Source organism: Vigna unguiculata, chromosome 5, assembly GCF_004118075.2.
Source record: "Vigna unguiculata cultivar IT97K-499-35 chromosome 5, ASM411807v1, whole genome shotgun sequence".
Lineage (NCBI taxonomy): Eukaryota > Viridiplantae > Streptophyta > Magnoliopsida > Fabales > Fabaceae > Vigna > Vigna unguiculata.
In genome coordinates, this window is record NC_040283.1 from 19,400,369 (window position 1) to 19,419,609 (window position 19,241).

General features: G+C 30.3%; 1 protein-coding gene across 1 annotated transcript; it reads left to right on the forward strand.

Moving 5' to 3' along the window:
* Window positions 1-7,045: 7,045 nt before the first annotated feature.
* Window positions 7,046-7,906, forward strand: LOC114184212 (trypsin inhibitor DE-3-like). The gene has a single exon (XM_028071492.1). The coding sequence runs from the start codon at window positions 7,098-7,100 to the stop codon at window positions 7,716-7,718; it is 621 nt and encodes a 206-aa protein (XP_027927293.1). The 5' UTR covers window positions 7,046-7,097; the 3' UTR covers window positions 7,719-7,906.
* Window positions 7,907-19,241: the final 11,335 nt, after the last annotated feature.

Consider the following 19,241-nt stretch of genomic DNA (forward strand, 5'->3'; position numbering starts at 1 on the left):
ATTGCATTGGGGTGTTGGGTTACTACATGTGTCAAAAGGGGCTTAAGATTTTGAGTAGGATTGCTTAGGTGTATTTCCTTAATTTGAGTTTTCTTTATACAGGTAAAGTATCCTATATGAGATAGAGTTTATGGAACCTTTTAAGAAAGTAGCTCAAAGTTAACTAAGGAAAGTTATCTATTTAAGTTGATTGTTTTATTCTATTGTGATTTGTCAAGTCGATCATGTGAAAAATTTCTCTGATTTTTTATCATCCATAGTATTGTTGATTGTTTTCTTGATCATTTTTGTTATGTTGTAAGTTGATAATTTTGGGTAATTAAGGACCAAATTGAGGATGGGTATATTAGTTTAATTGACTCATGGTACTATGTTTTAGAATTAAAATGTATCTATAATTGTAGAATTTAAATTTATCGATACATGTTACTGACGAATATTTTAGAATTTAAATTAACAATAGATATTTTTGCCGATAACGAATTTGTTGGTAAATCCTTTCAGTGTGATCAGTCGATAAATTAGAAATTATACTACTGATGGATATTTCAATCGGTTATATTTTCATCGGTCTCTTCCGTTATTAAATTCTTCAATAATTTGTAATTCCTATTATCGACAAATGTTTTTGTTGGTAAATTCCTTAGAAAAATGAGCGACAAATTTCTTGTAAAGTTTAAATTTTTTTAGCCTATTAAGAGGAGACAAGTGAGAATAAGTAAAGAAGAAGAGAAGAAGAATGAGGAAGAGGAAGAGAAAAAAAGAAAAAGGAAGAGGAAGAGAAGTAGGAGGAGACATGACGATAATGATATGGTGTGGTGGCAGATGCATGGCATGATCACTTAAAAAAATTGCATTTTAGCTACCACCAATTTTGGTAACTAAAATGCTTAACCTGATAGCAAAATCTTTATCGATTAAAATAACAAATAAATGTATGGTAGAAAATACCCTAATTGTAAAGTTTAAAAGATTATTGAATTATTTGCTTTAGGTAATTAAATTCTAAAAAATAAATTAGTTACTAATTAGGCTGCTAGTAGAAAACATTTGTTAAATTTTAAAAAAAATGGTTGATAATTTGGTTGTTGATGGAAAAATTTTACTAAATTTGAAAATAATTTGATCACTAATTCAGTTCCAACAGCGATGCATGATTTTCGATCACTAATAGGTAATATTTTTAATTTAATTACAATAATTTTAAGTGACTATATTAGTGGCACTAGGCAAAATGTGCATTCGATGTCGATAATTAACGATTGTCACCAACAAAAATGTATTAAAATTGTCATTGTTTTTTTCCCTGTTCACTTTTAATGACGATTATTTGGAATAACTGTTGTTTCTCCCCTTTGCACTTTTAACGATGGTTGCATGTACAATCGTCATTGTATGTCCCTTTATTTTTGCCACTTCGCATTCCTGCCGTTATTTTTCACTACACTCTCTCCTTGTTCACATTCGTCGTTCTCACTACTGCCATTGTTAGCACCCTTGTTGTTATTTCCTTTCTCACTTATTGTTGGTGTCGTTGGTGAACACTAGTATCAAACTATCATTCCCACAATTTGAGATTACTGTCTTTGTTCATGCAATTACTTGCCATTTGCGAACTCCTCTAGTCATATCGTGCACTTCTTCGTTAACCTCGATGTTCATTGTTGTTAACTATACATTGATCTTTATTAAACATGACACAAGACCCACTACTACATAATTGATTTATGCTTAGAAGATTGTGTTTCAAACCATCAACTCAAATAACTTTACTACTATACAACAAAGGTTTCTAACTTACATGGTCAGTACCAATTATCCTTCCATGATCATCTTCTCTGAATTAGATTTCCTCCTTTCTTGACCTTCACGTCTTGAAATATGGACCATTCTCTACACAATTGTCATGTGTCGAGGATAGAGTTGGATAAAATAAACTTAATTATACTGAACTATGAATTATCCACACTATATTATACTAAAAAATTAAACTATTTTCAATAAAAACTGAATTGTACCATTTTCAAGTTCAATTAAAGAAAATTGAACCCTTTATGTTTACGGTTCAGTTAACTAGTTAACTATTTGAAAATGTTTTTTTAAAAGTTAAGACAGTAAAACAATAAAATTGAGTACCACGATATGTGCAAAATGGTACAAATATGTGACATCTGATTACTTGAGCTTTTGAGATAGCAGAAAAACTAAAGATTTAAGTTTTCTGTGAATCATACGTTGATTTGTATGTTTACTATTTACAAGATTTATGTGAAAAGAGAAAGTTTCATGAGTCGGAAATTAAATACCTATATATATATATATATATATATATATATATATATATATATATATATATATATATAAAGTAGTTCATAATTATCGGAATTTGATTTTTGATATTTCTTCGAAAATGATGTTTCTAAGTATATATAAACTTACGAAAACTGTTCTATACTAAAATCATTAGAAAAAAATTAAAAAAAAATAGAGAAAAAACGAGTTATGAGATTCTTGAGACGCTTTCATGTAACTTTTTTTAGTATTCACGATTAAAAATAAATAATAGATAATAATTAAATTAAGTTTGTTTAGAAAAAAAAATAGTTAAGTGATACAAGTCTTAATCTTATAAATTACTTAATACGGAACATGTATTACATATAAATAAAATATAACATTAAATAAAAATAAAGTTGTTAAAACAAATTATTTAATGTGCAATAATATGTACATATAAACAAAATATAATATTAAATAGGTCTAAGTAAAATAAATATTATTTGAACATTGTAAGAAATTCTAGAAACTCTAACCCAATATATTTATGGAATTGATCATTTATCTCCTTGTAACCGAATAATTTAGTTAAGCAATTAAAAAACAATACGCAACTAGTTCAGTTCAAAAATATTACAGTTCAGTTAAAAAATAATAAAATCCAGTTTAAAAATAGTACAGTTCGATTAAAAATAGTGGGTTAAGTATGTTTTTAGTCCCTGAACTTTGACCCAAAATTGAAATTCGGAAAGAAGGTTCAATTCAATTCATATTGTAATTCAATTAAGTTCAGTGCAGTTCAATTTTTTAAAATAAAAAAGAGTTCAGTGCAGTTCGTTTGAACTATTTTTCAGATCAATTCAGTTCAGGCGAACTATTCTTAAGTTCAGTACAATTTTTAACAGTGTAGTACAGTTTGGTTCATTTTGACCGTCCCTAGTCGAGGGTAATCATTATCCAAGTACTAAGACAACAGTCTTTTTCTTATTGAGTTGAGGATATCTACCGGAGGGATTATTTCATCTACAAGAATTTTCGTAATTACCAACAAAAATAAATTTGTCGATAAACCAAAAATTACCGATGAGTTTTAAAATTTAAATTATCGACAAATATTTTGGCTAATAATTAATCTGTTGGTAAATTTGTCACTTAGATTCATCAATAATTAGAATTTGTATCAGTGACAAATATTTTCTTCAGTTAGGAACAACCAATTCTGATAATAAATTTTGTTGATAATGTATCCGATAGTTAATAATTTAAAATTTCTATTATCAATGAATTCTTTCTTTTGTAAATCTGTCATTACAATAGGTGATACATTTTTTGCCAAGTCTGATAAGATATTTTAATTTATTAAAGAAAGATGATTGAGAAAAAAAATAGAAAAAAAAAAGAGAAGAAGGATATATATATATATATATATATATATATATATATATATATATATATATATATATATATATATATATATAAAGTAAAGTAGTTCATAATTATTGGAATTTGATTTTTGATATTTCTTCGAAAATATGTTTCTAAGTATATATAAACTTACGAAAACTGTTCTATACTAAAATCATTAGAAAAAAAAATTAAAAATAGAGAAAAAACAAGTTATGAGATTCTTGAGACGTTTTCATGTAACTTATTTTAGTATTCATGAATAAAAATAAATAATAGATAATAATTAAATTAAGTTTGTTTAGAAAAAAAAATAGTTAACTGATACAAGTCTTAATCTTATAAATTACTTAATATAAAACATGTATTACATATAAATAAAATATAACATTAAATCAAACTAAAGTTGTTAAAACAAATTATTTAATGTGCAACATGTACATATAAAGAAAATGTAATATTAAATAGGTCTAAGTAAAATAAATATTATTTGAACATTGTGAGAAATTCTAGACACTCTAATCCAATATATTTATGGAATTGATCATTTATCTCTTTGTAATAGAATAATTTAGTTAAGCAATTAAAAAATAATACACAACTAGTCCAGTTCAAAAATATTGCAGTTCAGTTAAAAAATAATGAAATTCAGTTTAAAAATAATGAAATTCAGTTCGTTTGAACTATTTTTCAGATCAATTCAGTTCAAGCGAACTATTCTGAAGTTCAGTGCAATTTTTAACAATACAGTACAGTTTGGTTCATTTTGACCAGCCCTAATCGAGGGTAATCATTATCCAAGTACTAAGACAACAATCTTTTTCTTATTGAGTTGAGGATATCTACCGGAGGGATTATTTCATCTACAAGAATTTTCGTGATTACCGATGAAAGTAAATTTGTCAGTAAACCAAAAATTACCGATGAGTTTTAAAATTTAAATTATCAACAAATATTTTGGCTAGTAATTAATCTGTTGGTAAATTTGTCACTTAGATTCATCAATAATTAAAATTTGTATCACTGACAAATATTTTCTTTGGTTAAGAAGAACCAATTCTGTTAATAAATTTTGTTGATAATGTATCCGATAGTTAATAATTTCAAATTTCTATTACCAACGAATTCTTTCATTTGTAAATCTATCATTCCAATAGGTGATAATTTTTTGCCACAGTCTGATAAGATATTTTCATTTATTAAGGAAAGATGATTGTGAAGAAAAATAGAAAAAAAGAAAAAGAAGGAGAGGAAAAAGAGGAGATGTGAAAACAGGACTTTGATATATATATATATATATATATATATATATATATATATATATATATATATATATATATATATATATATATATATGATGATGAATCAGTTTTCTTTTCATAATATATCCCTGATTCGTCGATAAATTTCCTAAACATTTTTATTAGAAGAACTTTTGTTACCCGAGTTATCATTTTTCATTTCGAATGGTGAAATAAATTTAAAGAGCAATTGAAAGTAACTTAAAAGAAATGCTATAATAAATTATTTAAAATTGTAAAATTTCTTTTCAAGAAAATCTTAATTTGATCCAAACTATCCTTTTGTTGTTTCTAATGGAGAAATAAAATTAGGGTTAAATATGTTTTTTTTCTCTTAACTTTTAGTGAAAATTGAAATTAGTTTTTCTTCAAAATTTTGACATAATTTAGTCTTCCGAATTTAAAAATGCATGAATTTAGTCATTTTAACCAAATTTTGTAAAATTTATTTGACATTTTAAATGCGTTTCTCAAGTAACAGTGAAGCGAAAATATGTCAAATAGTGTAACCAACTCAAATGCTATCATGAAACATGTTTGAAATGTTAAATAAATTTAACAAAATTTGGTTAAAATGACTACATTTATACATTTCTAAAGTTGGAGGATTAAATTGCACTAAAATTTCAAAGATGGACTAATTCCAATCTTCACTTAAAGCTAAGAGACCAAAAGAATTTTCATATTATATGTGAATTTTCTTGCAAATTTGTTAAAAGAATTTGCAAGAAAAGACTTTTTTCTACTATTTTTTCTAATAATTTTAATTGGTAGGAAATTCTTTCATGAATTTCCTGTAAATTGTTTTTCAATAACAAAATTTATAAGTATTTCTTACAAAAAAAAATTCAAAATAAAATTGACAAGAAGTATGAGTTTTTTTAGTAGTGTTATTTAAAGGACAATTGAAATAAAATAAAAAATTGCTATAATAAATTATTTAAATAGGTCAAATTTATTTTCAAAAATTCTTGTTCTCTCCAAACTATTTTCTTCTGCTTATAAATTGTTTACCAACAACTTTAGTTCATTGACGTGATTCAACTTTGAGGTTGTGCTCTTTTTAGAAATGAATTTGTGTGGATTTGATTGGATGAATATATTTGTTTCTTTGAGTGAATTTAAAGGATAAAGTGAATGAGTTTGGAGATGAATTTTGTGAAAGTTAGCGAGTGATTTGAGTAGTGTGATAGATTAAATTTTTCTTTTAATATATAGAATTTGAAGATTACCAAAATACTCTTAATCATAAAAATATAATGAAATTATTATTGGATGAGTTAAAAATATTAAAATTTAACAATATTTTAATTATTATTAATTGTTATATATATATATATATTATTTAACAATATTTTAGTTTTTATTTATTATACATATTATATATCAATATATTAATCATTATATTTTTAATATTATTTTAATTATTATAGATGGTTATAGATATTTGAATTATTATTAATTATTATATATATTAATAATAATAATTGTATATATATATATATATATATATATATATTTATTATTATAATTTATTTTATATATATATATATATATATATATATATATAATTTATGCTAATATGATAATAACAAAATATAAGAAGAAAATGGTAAAAAACGAATGTATCCGCGTAAATCTTTTTATTTTAGGCGTGATCGAAATATGTTATCATTTCGCATATATGTCTGTGCTCTTTGTTACAAATCTTCTAAAGGTACACAATTTGATATACTAATCTGTTTGTCCAAATATGTTTTAAGAGTGCTATCCGCACAAACAAACACAACGTGAGGAAAGTTTATGACCGGTGCAATCTAATACAAAATCATAAGAAATAAAGACGTCATTTTCAAATCTCGATTCAAGAGAAAGGTTCTGGAACTCTCGCACTTTGCATAAAATTCTTACTTCCCACGTTTAACCTACTTTGCTTATGATTTATATACGGAAAAACTTTGAACCACATAAAATAGAGAAAAAACTGTTCACTCAAACTGTGAAATATCTTGTGCTGATCTCTGTCTGTATACTCGCGCGTCCATAAATACATGTTTCTCACATAATTTGTTCATCCAACCAGAAGATAAGCCTTAAAAGAGAGCCTCCCAAAAAATGAAGTTTACGACCTTGTTCTCTCTGTTTCTACTTTGTGCCTTCACCTGGAACCTCCCTTCAGCCAGCGCTGATGTGGTAGACACTGACGGTAAACTTGTTGAAAATGGTGGGATATACTTTTTAAGGCCAGTTATAATAACTGGAAACGGGGGTGGGGTAGAATTTGCAGCAACCGGAAACGAAACTTGTCCTTTGTCCGTTATCCAAAATCCCGATCCTTTCTCTAATGGCCTACCGGTACAAATTTCATCACCGTTCAGAATCCGTTATATATACGAGGGTCTTATCTTAAACTTTGGTTTCACTGTTGTGCCCCCGTGTGCTCCCACTCCGTCTTTCTGGATTCCTGTGAAGGGTGAGGAAGAGGAACTCTCTGTTAAACTTAATGGGTACGGCAACGCAGTACGCGGTTGGTTTAAGATTAAGAGTGTTCCTTATGACATTGGGGGCTACAACCTCTTGTTCTGTCCCCTCGATAGTAGTTCATGTGGCTACGTTGGGATTCAGTTTGATGCTGCTAGAAACAGGCATTTGGTCGTCACCCAGAATGCCGACACTGCTTTATGGGTTCGCTTTCAGAGAGTTTCAGCGGCATCTTCTGCAACTGCATATGCATGAACCACCACTGTTACACTAAAATGTCATGCGTAGTTTCTCCTGGTGTGTTAGAAACATAATCTAAGCACTAAATAATGCTTATTTCGTTGTAATAAATTGGCGCATGGCTAAATATAATAAGACTGGACACTCTTAAGAAAATAGCCCGTTCATATTTTAAATAAAATATTCATATTTTAAGATGTCAATGCATTTATTTTAAAATATCACCACACGTAAATAATAATTAAAGTGTATATACCTTCAGAGTACTTATCTATCCTGCTCTCTCTTAATTTGGTTTAAACAAATAAAGTTCTTCTTAACATTATTTACAAATACGTATTTAGTCATTACGGTCAAAATTCGATGTGCATTTAGTCAAATTTTAAAGGGTTAACTGCGATTGGTTTTGGCTCAGTTTTCCACTTCTTCTTTTTTTCAAAACAATAAAAATGGAGTTGTACGAAATAATTGATCAAAAATAAAATAAATAACAAAAATGTTTGACATGATTTTATAAATAACTAGTATGAGATCGGTGGGTTATATTATTATATTTTATAATTATAATTACATATATGATATTTAAATAATAAAATAAAAATTAGTTAAGAGTATATAGAAGCTAATATTAAAATTTTAAATAAAAGTACATCTATGTAGTGAGATTAAAAGATAAATAATATTGAAAGATATTGACTTATGGAATTAGAAAAAAAAAGTTAAACTTAAATTATTTTAAATAAAAAGTAACATACAAATATGAATAAAGCGCAAATATATTGTGAAATGTAACTTTATTAAAAATTTAACATGAATTTGTTAAAGTAAAAAAAATACATAAGATATTGTTATCAATGTAGACATGGAGTCTCAGTTAATTGTTTAATGTGTACACACGTGTAGAGTTGGTTGTTATATATTATACTAAAATAAAATGTATATGTACATATCGTTGTTAAAATAAAATGTTGGTATATTGTAAACTTTGGTCCCGTGCAAAAATATTCACCACATATGAATAATTAACTTAAAGAAAAATAAAAAAATACAAACATATTGTGAGATGATATGCTCCCTATTAAAAAAAAATTAAAGTAACCTAAAATTAATGCTAAAATTTTTAAACAAAAATACATGTAGATGTTATTGATCAACGCAGACATTAAATTTATAATAAAAGTTAAACATAATACACTAAATATCAAAGTATTATAGTAATTAATTTTATTTTTAATATTGAATAAATAATAATAGATAAAATAAAAAATATAAAAAAATAAAATAGTCTCGATATTTTAAATAAATTTTAACAATTACAGGAAAATGTGTTTAGAAAGGTGTTCTCGACATTTTCAAAATTTTATTCATAATTAAATTTCAATCATCATAGTTTTATTTTAAGTAACAATGAAATATAAAAATTTGTAAGTATATTGTGTAATATGGTCTCGTACAAAATAAATGCAACATGAAATTAATGTTAGAACATAACAGTCACATATAAAGTTTAAGTTAAAAGTTTAACTCTCATGTCAATTCAAATTGACGACTTATAAAAGTATTTGAACTAATAATAATAATAATAATAATAATGTTAATATCAATGCTAATGCTAATAATAATAGTAATAATACTAACATTACCACTAATAATAATAATAATAATCTCAATAATAATAATAACGTTACTAATACTATTGTTAATATTAATTCAAATAATAATATGATCTTGAAAATATGTACATAATCGAAATATGGTCCCGTAAAAAATAAAAACAACTTGATGTTAAAATTTGTAAATAAAAACACATGTAGATATCAATAAACACATAGAAAAGTATTGAAATAGATTAATATATAAAATCAAAGGTCTTATTTTTTTTTATCATAAATATTAAAATTAAAAAATAACATTTGAATCAATAGTTAAATATTAAAATAGAAAAATCAAATAAAAAACTATCATTATAAAATGTAGTAAAAATTATTAAAAATTAATTAAATATAAAAAACAACGGTCAAAGTAACAAATTAATAAATACTAAAGACCATTTAAATATATTAGACCATTTGATTCATTGTAACACTTGTAACACATAGCTCGGGGGTGAGCAGAGGTATCCACCACAAGTGCAAGCATCTGCTGAATCCAACCAAGTTATATGTATCAAGATGAGTCGAGTCTTAGTGTATTGATTGGGAAGGTCATAACATGTTTGGGTGATGTATGTATATTGGACTGCGAAAGTATATCTGATTGTATTGATGAAATCTTTATGGCTCTAGCTTACCCTGTTGCTTGTTTGATTGTCTTGTATGTTGTCCTTCTACTTTTGCAATGATAATCAACTTATTGATGTGAGCAGATGCGAAAAGCACTCGAGGTCAACCGGGAAGAGATGATTCCGCTGTATAGTCCCTTTGGGTTGGACATCGCATTTTGTTTGGGCTTTTTGTTAGGGTTATGGCCCATGTATTGCTTTACTCTTTAATACTCTATCTTCTTCTGTTATACTTTTTAACTAGTTTACTTTTGGCATCGTGGTGTGCCTAGGTTTGTACGGGTTGTGTTTAAGACCCCAGGACTGCACTGTTGTATTATTTGTGTGTGACGTTTCTTTTAATTACGCTTAATAATTAAATGGGACGTTACATCTAACTTATATTTACTAAAGTTATGGATAAGTTTATAAAAAAAAAAGCTTAATTACTCGAAACATACCCAGTTTGGTTTTAAAATTTCAAAATGGTATCCACTTTTAAGTTTGTTTTAATTTAGTATCCAAATTCAAAATTGTGCATCAATGTAGTATATGCCCTTAATTTTTCGCAAACACCGTTAACGACGTGTCACGTGTAACCGTTTAGTTTTTTTAATTTTTTTAATTTTGTTTTTAATTTTTTAATTCTTTTTGAATTTCTTTTTTAAAAAAAAATTGCCATGTGTCGAATCCTTTGTGTGACACATGACATTGTCAGTGACACGTGGCAAGGTACCGCCACGTGACAATGTACCTGCCAAGTGTGATTGTCTTGATTTCAACTTAGTCCCCATATATGTCTATTTGTTTCAATTTAGTACCCATATATATTTATTTATTTCAATTTAGTCTCCGCTCGATTTGTTTCAATTTTGTCCGAATATTTTTTTTATTCAAAATAGAGAAATATTATCTCTCTTTTAAGACAATTTATTATTTATATAAATGTTATATTTATATTTGTTATTAAAAATGACTTATAAAATTAATTATTGAAATTTATATTAAAGTTTAGTGATAAAAGTCATGAATAACAAATTTACCAAAACTTTGTTATTCATGAGTACAACAAATATCAATGTAACAAAACATAAATCTGTTATGTCAATGTAACAAAATATCAATGTTATACTCAAGAATAACAAAGTTTTGGTAAATCTGTTATTCATGACTTTTACCATTAACTTTAATATAAATTTCAATACTTAATTTTATAAGTCATTTTTAGTAACAAATATCAATATAACATTTATATAAATAATAAACTTTGTCTTAAAAGAGAGACAATATTTCTCTATTTTGAAAAAAAAATACTTGAACAAAATTCAAACAAATAGAGCAGAGACTAAATTGAAACAAATAAACATATATGCATACTAAATTGAAACAAATAGACACATGTGGGGACTAAATTGAAATGAAGACAATAACACTTGGTACCTTGCCACGTGGCGGTACCTTGCCATGTGTCACTGATGTAACATCCCAACCAGATATTATGGGTTTAATTAATATAAAAAAGAAATTATGCATAACTTCATTTAATAACTCATCATTTCCCAAAAAACGCGGGAAATTTAAACATTTAATACCTAGAATTTATTACAAGAAAACCATAACTATAACTTCAATTGCAAAACTCAAGTCTAATAATTTAATAGATTACAACTTATTCAAAAACATATTAAAACTCTGATAAATTCCCACGCTAGCCGATGCTCCAAGCCTATGCCTTACCAGAACCACTTGCAATATCATCTGCTCCCGTGTACTGCGTACACGATCATCGCCAAATACAAGCAGATAGGGTGAGCTAATATCAAGCAATCATATATATATATATATATATATATATATATATATATATATATATATATATATATATATAGCAAATATATATATCCAATTAATTATACTAGAGAAAATTCCTTTCCTTCATCCTACATGGCCACAACCATGTTTTGATAATAAGCACATCAAAGGAAAATCACCCTTTGATCTCACATTGCCACAATCATGATTTGATATCTAAAAATAACAAAGGAATCTTATACTTTCCTTCCACATGGCCATAACCATGTTGACCGTGTTCTACATCTTCTTGTGAGTACCTCAAGATGCCTTGCTGCCTTACCTATCGACCACAACCGATAAAGCATGTGCGAGAAACCATGCTATGGATCACACACCGTAACGCCAAGTGGAGTTCTCAATATGAACATAGTCCGTAACTTCCCAAGACTACCAAACTTGTCAGCTATTTACTGAGGAGGACAATCTATCTGGACCCATCCGTACTGGCCACGCCAGCACACTCACACCGGCAACATTTGCCAACTCGAGCCACAACTCAAGAGTTCCTCGTGTTCATCCGCTATCCCGAGCCAACCTTTGAGATATCTTAGAAGCCTTATAGACCACGCATCACAATTCCAACACCAACCGATCTAATACAACATAAACAATTGCCTTGAAACACAAAATTGTTCCATCATCGCTTAAGCTTGAAGCCCTCGCCTAAACACCCAAGCCTTCCTCGCTTAAGCTAAGTTACCTCGCTTGAGCAAGCACCTCGCACAAAACAAACCTTGAACTCTCACTTGGGTGAGCATTACTCGCCTAGGCGAGACCACCCTTTTCTCAGAATTCAAATCTCTCGCCTAGACAGCGAATTAAACAAAACATCAAATCATTCTTTGAATTCTCGCTTAGGCGAGGCACTCTCGCCTGAGCGAGACACTTTTTCGCCCAGAACAGGGCTTCGTGCCTAGGCGAGATGCCCAAGCAAAATCACCCAACACTCACGAGTTCTCGCTTATGCGAGGCACACTCGCCTAAGCGAGATGGCTTGTCACCCAAGACCAGAATCCTCCGCCTGAGCGAGACGCTCGAGCATAAACAATGTTCGAGTCTCTGATAATCTCGCCCAGGCGAGCCTGGTTCGCTTGAGCGAGAATTGCAGACTCCTACACTGTTATGCACGCCAACACCAGCAAACATACCCAAATAACACTTCAATTCATACTAATCATTTGAAAATGATGTAATAAACATATGAACACAATGTATACCTAAATTAGTCCCCAACAATCCAATTTGAAATCATCAACAATATATACAATGCATAAGCCCATCATACTCATAAATTTGGGTAAGAATTTTAATATAATAGTACCAAAAAACCCAAATCCCTAATTCACCTCATATGCAGCACAAAATTCATGTCATAAAATCAGCAAAATCATGCAATATTATCAAAAACATACAATTATAGGTTCAGCTCCCCTAACCTGGAATTTCCTTTACTTAGAATTTGAATTATGCATCTTCCCCGGAAGCACCATTGCCATCTCTTTGATTCTCTCCCAACCAGCTCTCAATTGCCCCAATCCTCACTATTCACTCTAAATTTTCGCACATCTTCCAAAACTCTCAGAAAAATAGCCTCCAAAACCCCTCTTCTCTCTCACAATTTGCCTTTTAAAGCGCCTTAATGCTAGGTTAATGTGCTAAAATGAAAAATGAGTTTTAATGGGGAAGTTAATTGCTATTCAAGGCCCTTATTAGTTGTTTTTCAGCCCCTCTTAGCTGGCCCCTTCTGCTAGGGTTTTTTTCCACCTTTTCATATTCATGCCACACTAATTTTTAGCAAAAATGGAGTTAAATTTGGTTCACAAAGGTTTGAACCCATGACCATACCAATGCCCAATTCAATGCAAAACATCAAATCATTCCTCGAATTCTCGCTTAGGCGAGGTACTCTCGCCTGAGCGAGACACTTTTTCGCCCAAAATAGGGCTTCGCGCCTGGGCGAGATACCCAAGCAAAATCACCCAACACTCACGAGTTCTCGCTTAGGCGAGTGTGCCTCGCCTAAGTGAGATGGCTTGTCGCCCAAGACCAGAATCCTCCGCCTGAGCGAGACGCTCGAGCATAAACAATGTTCGAGTCTCTGATAATCTCGCCCAGGCGAGCCTGGTTTGCTTGAGCGAGAATTGCAGACTCCTACACTGTTTATGCACGCCAACACCAACAAACATACCCAAATAACACTTCAATTCATACCAATCATTTGAAAACGATGCAATAAACATATGAACACAATGTAGACATAAATTAGTCCCCAACAATCGAATTTGAAATCATCAACAACATATACAATGCATAAGCCCATCACACTCATAAATTTGGGTAAGAATTTTAATATAATAGTACCAAAAAACCCAAACCCCTAATTCACCTCATATGCAGCACGAAATTCATGTCATAAAATCAGCAAAATCATGCAATATTATCTAAAACATACAATTACAGGTTCAGCTCCCCTAACCTAGAATTTCCTTTACTTAGAATTTGAATTATGCATCTTCCCCGGAAGCACCAATGCCATCTCTTTGATTCTCTCCCAACTAGCTCTCAATTGCCCCAATCCTCACTATTCACTCTAAATTTTCGCACATCTTCCCAAACTCTCAGAAAAACAGCCTCCAAAACCCCTCTTCTCTCTCACAATTTGGCTTTTAAAGCGCCTTAATGCTAGGTTAATGTGCTAAAATGAAAAATGAGTTTTAACTCTTCTCTCTCACAATTTGGCTTTTAAAGCGCCTTAATGCTAGGTTAATGTGCTAAAATGAAAAATGAGTTTTAATGGGGAAGTTAATTGCTATTCAAGGCCCTTAGTAGTTGTTTTTCAGCCCCTCTTGGCTGGCCCCTTCTGCTAGGGTTTTTTTCCACCTTTTCATATTCATGTGACACTAATTTTTAGCAAAAATGGAGTTAAATTTGGTTCACAAAGGTTTGAACCCATGACCATACCAATGCCTAATTCAATGCAAAACCACTCAACCATATCATGTTTCATGACAATTCTTATAATTCTATAATTATGTTATCATTCAACATGATCATGCATATTATTAAAATTAATAATCAATCAAATAACATATAATCGGCATACATAAGACTCGAACCTAAATCCCCTCATAACAATCAAGTACTCTCAACCACTTAAGCAAGTACTTTTCCACGTCACACAAGTCAAAATTTAATGCCATAAAGGCTCCAACTACCCACATTTATTAATTAATTAATTTTCACGGGTCTTATAACTGACAATGTCACGTGTCACAACAAGGATTTGACACGTGGCAATTTTAAAAAAATTAAAAAAATTAAGAAATTAAAAAACTAGAGGCTGACACGTGACACGCCGTTAACGGCGTTTGCGAAAAATTAACGGTGTGTACTGCATTGATGCACAATTTCGAATTTGGGTACTAAATTGAAACAAACTTACAATTGGATAGCATTTTAAAATTTTGGAACTAAACTAGATATGTTCCAAGTAATTAAGCCCAAAAAAAAAAGCTAACATTTTTTAAGCATGGTATGGATACGTTTAACAATAGTTTAGCCTCACCACAAACATAGAAATTTGAGTTGCAGATCCCATTACAACACCCAATGACATGTCCTGCAACATTAATAGATTTTAAGTCAAAGACAGTTGACAAGCTTAATCTTATCTGCAAAATTGAAACTTATGCTTTAACAAAATGATTGACGTGGAAACCATACCAACTTGTTCTTGAAAGCAAAAATGATTGAGCTAGCATGCTCTACAACATTTCCCACAATTTTGGAAACCTTAAAGGTTGCAACAACATATTTAGAAAACAGAGATATGATAAGTGCCATACCAACCAACCAAGTAAATGCACTCCAAAATCCTATCACAGCCTTCTCTTCTTCGTTTTCATCATCCTATGATCAAGTCACATGCTTAATTATCATTGTATCCAAAACTTACTATTATGTCAAAACACAAGAGTTTTTAAGTAGGCCAACTTATTCTATAAAATATAAAGTGTGAAAGCTTGTTTTACATCCTCAATAAGTCAAAATTAATGTCATATATTGAACAGACATGTGGCAGGTCCGCATACCGCCATAAATCATGCCGTCACAATGTATAATATGACTGTCTCATGAAAACCGTCGTAACACCCGCCATTTAATATACTATACAAATAATGGTAATTAAAATCACTGTAATTTGTTTATATTTAAAAGCATTCCAATGCAAAAAACAACACCTAAAAACCTCATTATTTTCACTATACTGAAATATAATATGACGTTTTGAACTCTGTTAATTTGAATGCAAAATTATTTCAAGTATTTTACAACCTCATAATTTATTAAAACTGCTTTTCATAAAATAAAATAAAAACAGTAAAAAGTGATAAGTGAAACATACTTTTATAAAATCTCAATTCAATATAAGGGAGAAACTAAACTTAGGATTTTATTGCCAAACTTGTGATTTTATTGCTATATTTAACACTTGAGTGATAATTGAGCTAAATACGGAGTGCACCCACTGACATTAATGGCTAGAACCCCTCAAAGCCAACAAAATTACAATGCATTGCCCCCATAAAGTCCACGTTAGTGGTGCCAAAACTACTTAACCTCTAATCTATAGAACCTTCTTCCATATAATGCCCATTATTTCTTGACTATGCTAATGAAACCTTTGCTTTCATTTCCACCTAATAATCAACCTTTCAAAATGTTCACGCACATTCTTTTCCATGCCTTATGTGGCTTCCACGGTGCAACCCTCTCCCTCGTTGGGAATATTTGCAGAAACAAATCTTACTGCAAATATAATAGTTAACCGTAAAGTAGAAGCATATCCAAATTTATAGTTTAGCAACTTGCCATGTCTCGTTTTTGAACTGATAATGCAAAATGGCAATATAGTCAAACACCATCCAAGTTGGCAATGTAGCCTTTTAAATCTAAACATTTTTCAATGCTTAAAACTATAATTTTTTTTCCTATTGAAATTTCATCCACATGAACAAACATATATATAAATATTATTCTTAACAAATAAATACCACCATAAATAGACTTCATATTGTTAAGAATAAAAACATATTCAAATAAAAATTTACCTCCCTGGTGTATAAAATTTGCTCGAGTATCTTTAAACTACAAGGCATACGAAGGCTAGTCCAGTATTAAAGCTTCACTAAGCAATGTTTAGACCTTTTATTATAAACAAAATTACAATATTTCACCTTCTATATTGAAATCCAACTTTGATTTGTTTTAGTTCAATATTGGAAGGGATGAGGCACTCTCTGATTAGTTGCAGCCTTTGCCAAGAACTTGGCTTCGAACATTTAGCATAGACCCTCTCCAAAGCCTTAACTTGCTCAAGTCTATACCCGTAACCAACCTATTTTGATCGATGCTCTCTCAAAAAATGAACAAAGCAGGTGGAACATTCGCTAGGAACCATTGTTCAAGGGCATATTATAATCAACATTTAGAAGATACTTAGAAAATTAGGAGAAAGAGGAATTGCACATATAACTATATGCTTCTAAAGTACCTACATAAGCGTTGATGCCTTGGCACACAAAACCCCACCTCAAAATGTTGGGAACACGAATCATTTAAATTGGACCCCAAAAATTAGTTTGGAGAAGAGTTTATCACTACAGTCACATCTTCCATGCCATCAGTACCCATCAATGACCAATTATCATCAACAAACCCATTCATAAATCATTAAATCCATTGAAAAATTAGGTTAAATAAAAAACTTAGAGTATAAAAAGCATGAATTTCAGCAAGAATATGAATGTGTGTGTAAGACCCAAGAAATTTAAATAATTAAATAAATAATTATTTAATAAATGCGGGTGGTAGGAACCTTTATAACATTAAATGTAAATTATTATGACGTGGAATAGTACTAGCTCAAGTGGTTGAGGGTACTTGTTTATGTGAGAGTTCTTAGGTTCAAGTTGTTTTCGTGTGTTTTCTATCATATATAATGTAAATTCTCGTAAGTTTCTAGAGTTTCGCCCAGAAACCACCTGGCGGGCATGGGTATGCTGTCAGGCAACGCAACAATTTGAACCCAATTTTTGGGTTCTATCACGAACTGCCTGGCGACGAGACGCAACCGCCAGGCGACGCTGTGTTTCTGTGAATTTTATGATATGCTGAACTTATAGTTAGATTCCTATGTTTGTGTGATTGCATAATACTATGATATTCCAATTGTTTGGGGTGCTTGTGATTATAATTGGAATGTGGACATGAAGGGTTCATATTAAGATCAAAGGATTATTCTGAATCATGGATTTAAGGATGATTAAGATGTGATTGGAAGTTGTATGATGCGTAAAGGATAATATTATTGGGAATGGGTTTGACAAATCATGTATGAATTATTGTGTTCTGTTGCAATTGGAAGCTGGATCAAATTCTGAGAATTTGATGTTCTTCGCAGGTACAAAAACCTGAGATATTACCAGGTGCTGGTGTACCGCCTGGCAGCACCCTACTTGCCGCCAGGCGACAACTGGTTCAGAGGCACATGTATGCCATTAAATGGTTAGGTGTGAGAGAGGTTATTGGAGCTAATTGGACTAGAGAAATTAGTCAACAAAATTGGAAGAGTTAGTGCACAAAAATTCATTGTGATATAGTCAATTGGAGAAAATAGGATAGTGTGCTATGTTGAAAGTGGCTTTGTAATGAGTATGGATTCTGTCTTGGGTGGTTCATTTGTTAGAAATAAGAATAAAAGATGTAGAGTACTGATTGGGTTGGGATGTTAGACAATCATATCTTAATAGGGTTGATGTATAAATCATAAATTGTGTAGCATTGATTGGGAGGTATGTGAGAAGAATATGTGGTACTGTTGCAAGGGGATATAAGCAGATTGTATACTCTAAAAATATTGGATTGTGCGTCACTTTTATAAGTTAGATTAGGCCATTGGATATTGATAGAAAAACTAGAAGAATTTTATGTCTTGAATAGAGGGATTTGGGAGTGTAATTTATAGGTAATGAAATCATGGATGGAGTGACAAGGTGCCAAGAATTAGACCCTAATGGATGAGAATACATTAATACCTTTGGAGGTATTAGAAGATTGTAGGATAATCTGGTTTGGGTGCTAAAACAATAGCTGATGCGCTATTGGTATAGCGCCTGGCGGCACGAGTGTGGCCAAATTGGGACTAAATTGAACAAAAAATAACAAATATAGAGACCAAATTGAATATAGAACATTGACTTTACACGTGACACGCTACTGGGTTGACACATGGAAATTTAAAAAAAATTCAAAAAATTCAAAAAAACCATGAAGTGACACGTGGCAGTCACTGTTCATGGCCGTTAATGATTCAAACGGTGTTAGCAAAACAAGACTCAATTGAATAAAATTGACGAAAATTA

Excerpts from the sequence above, each read along its gene's own strand:
- LOC114184212 (XM_028071492.1), top strand. The coding sequence starts at position 7,098 with ATGAAGTTTACGACCTTGTTCTCTCTGTTTCTACTTTGTGCCTTCACC.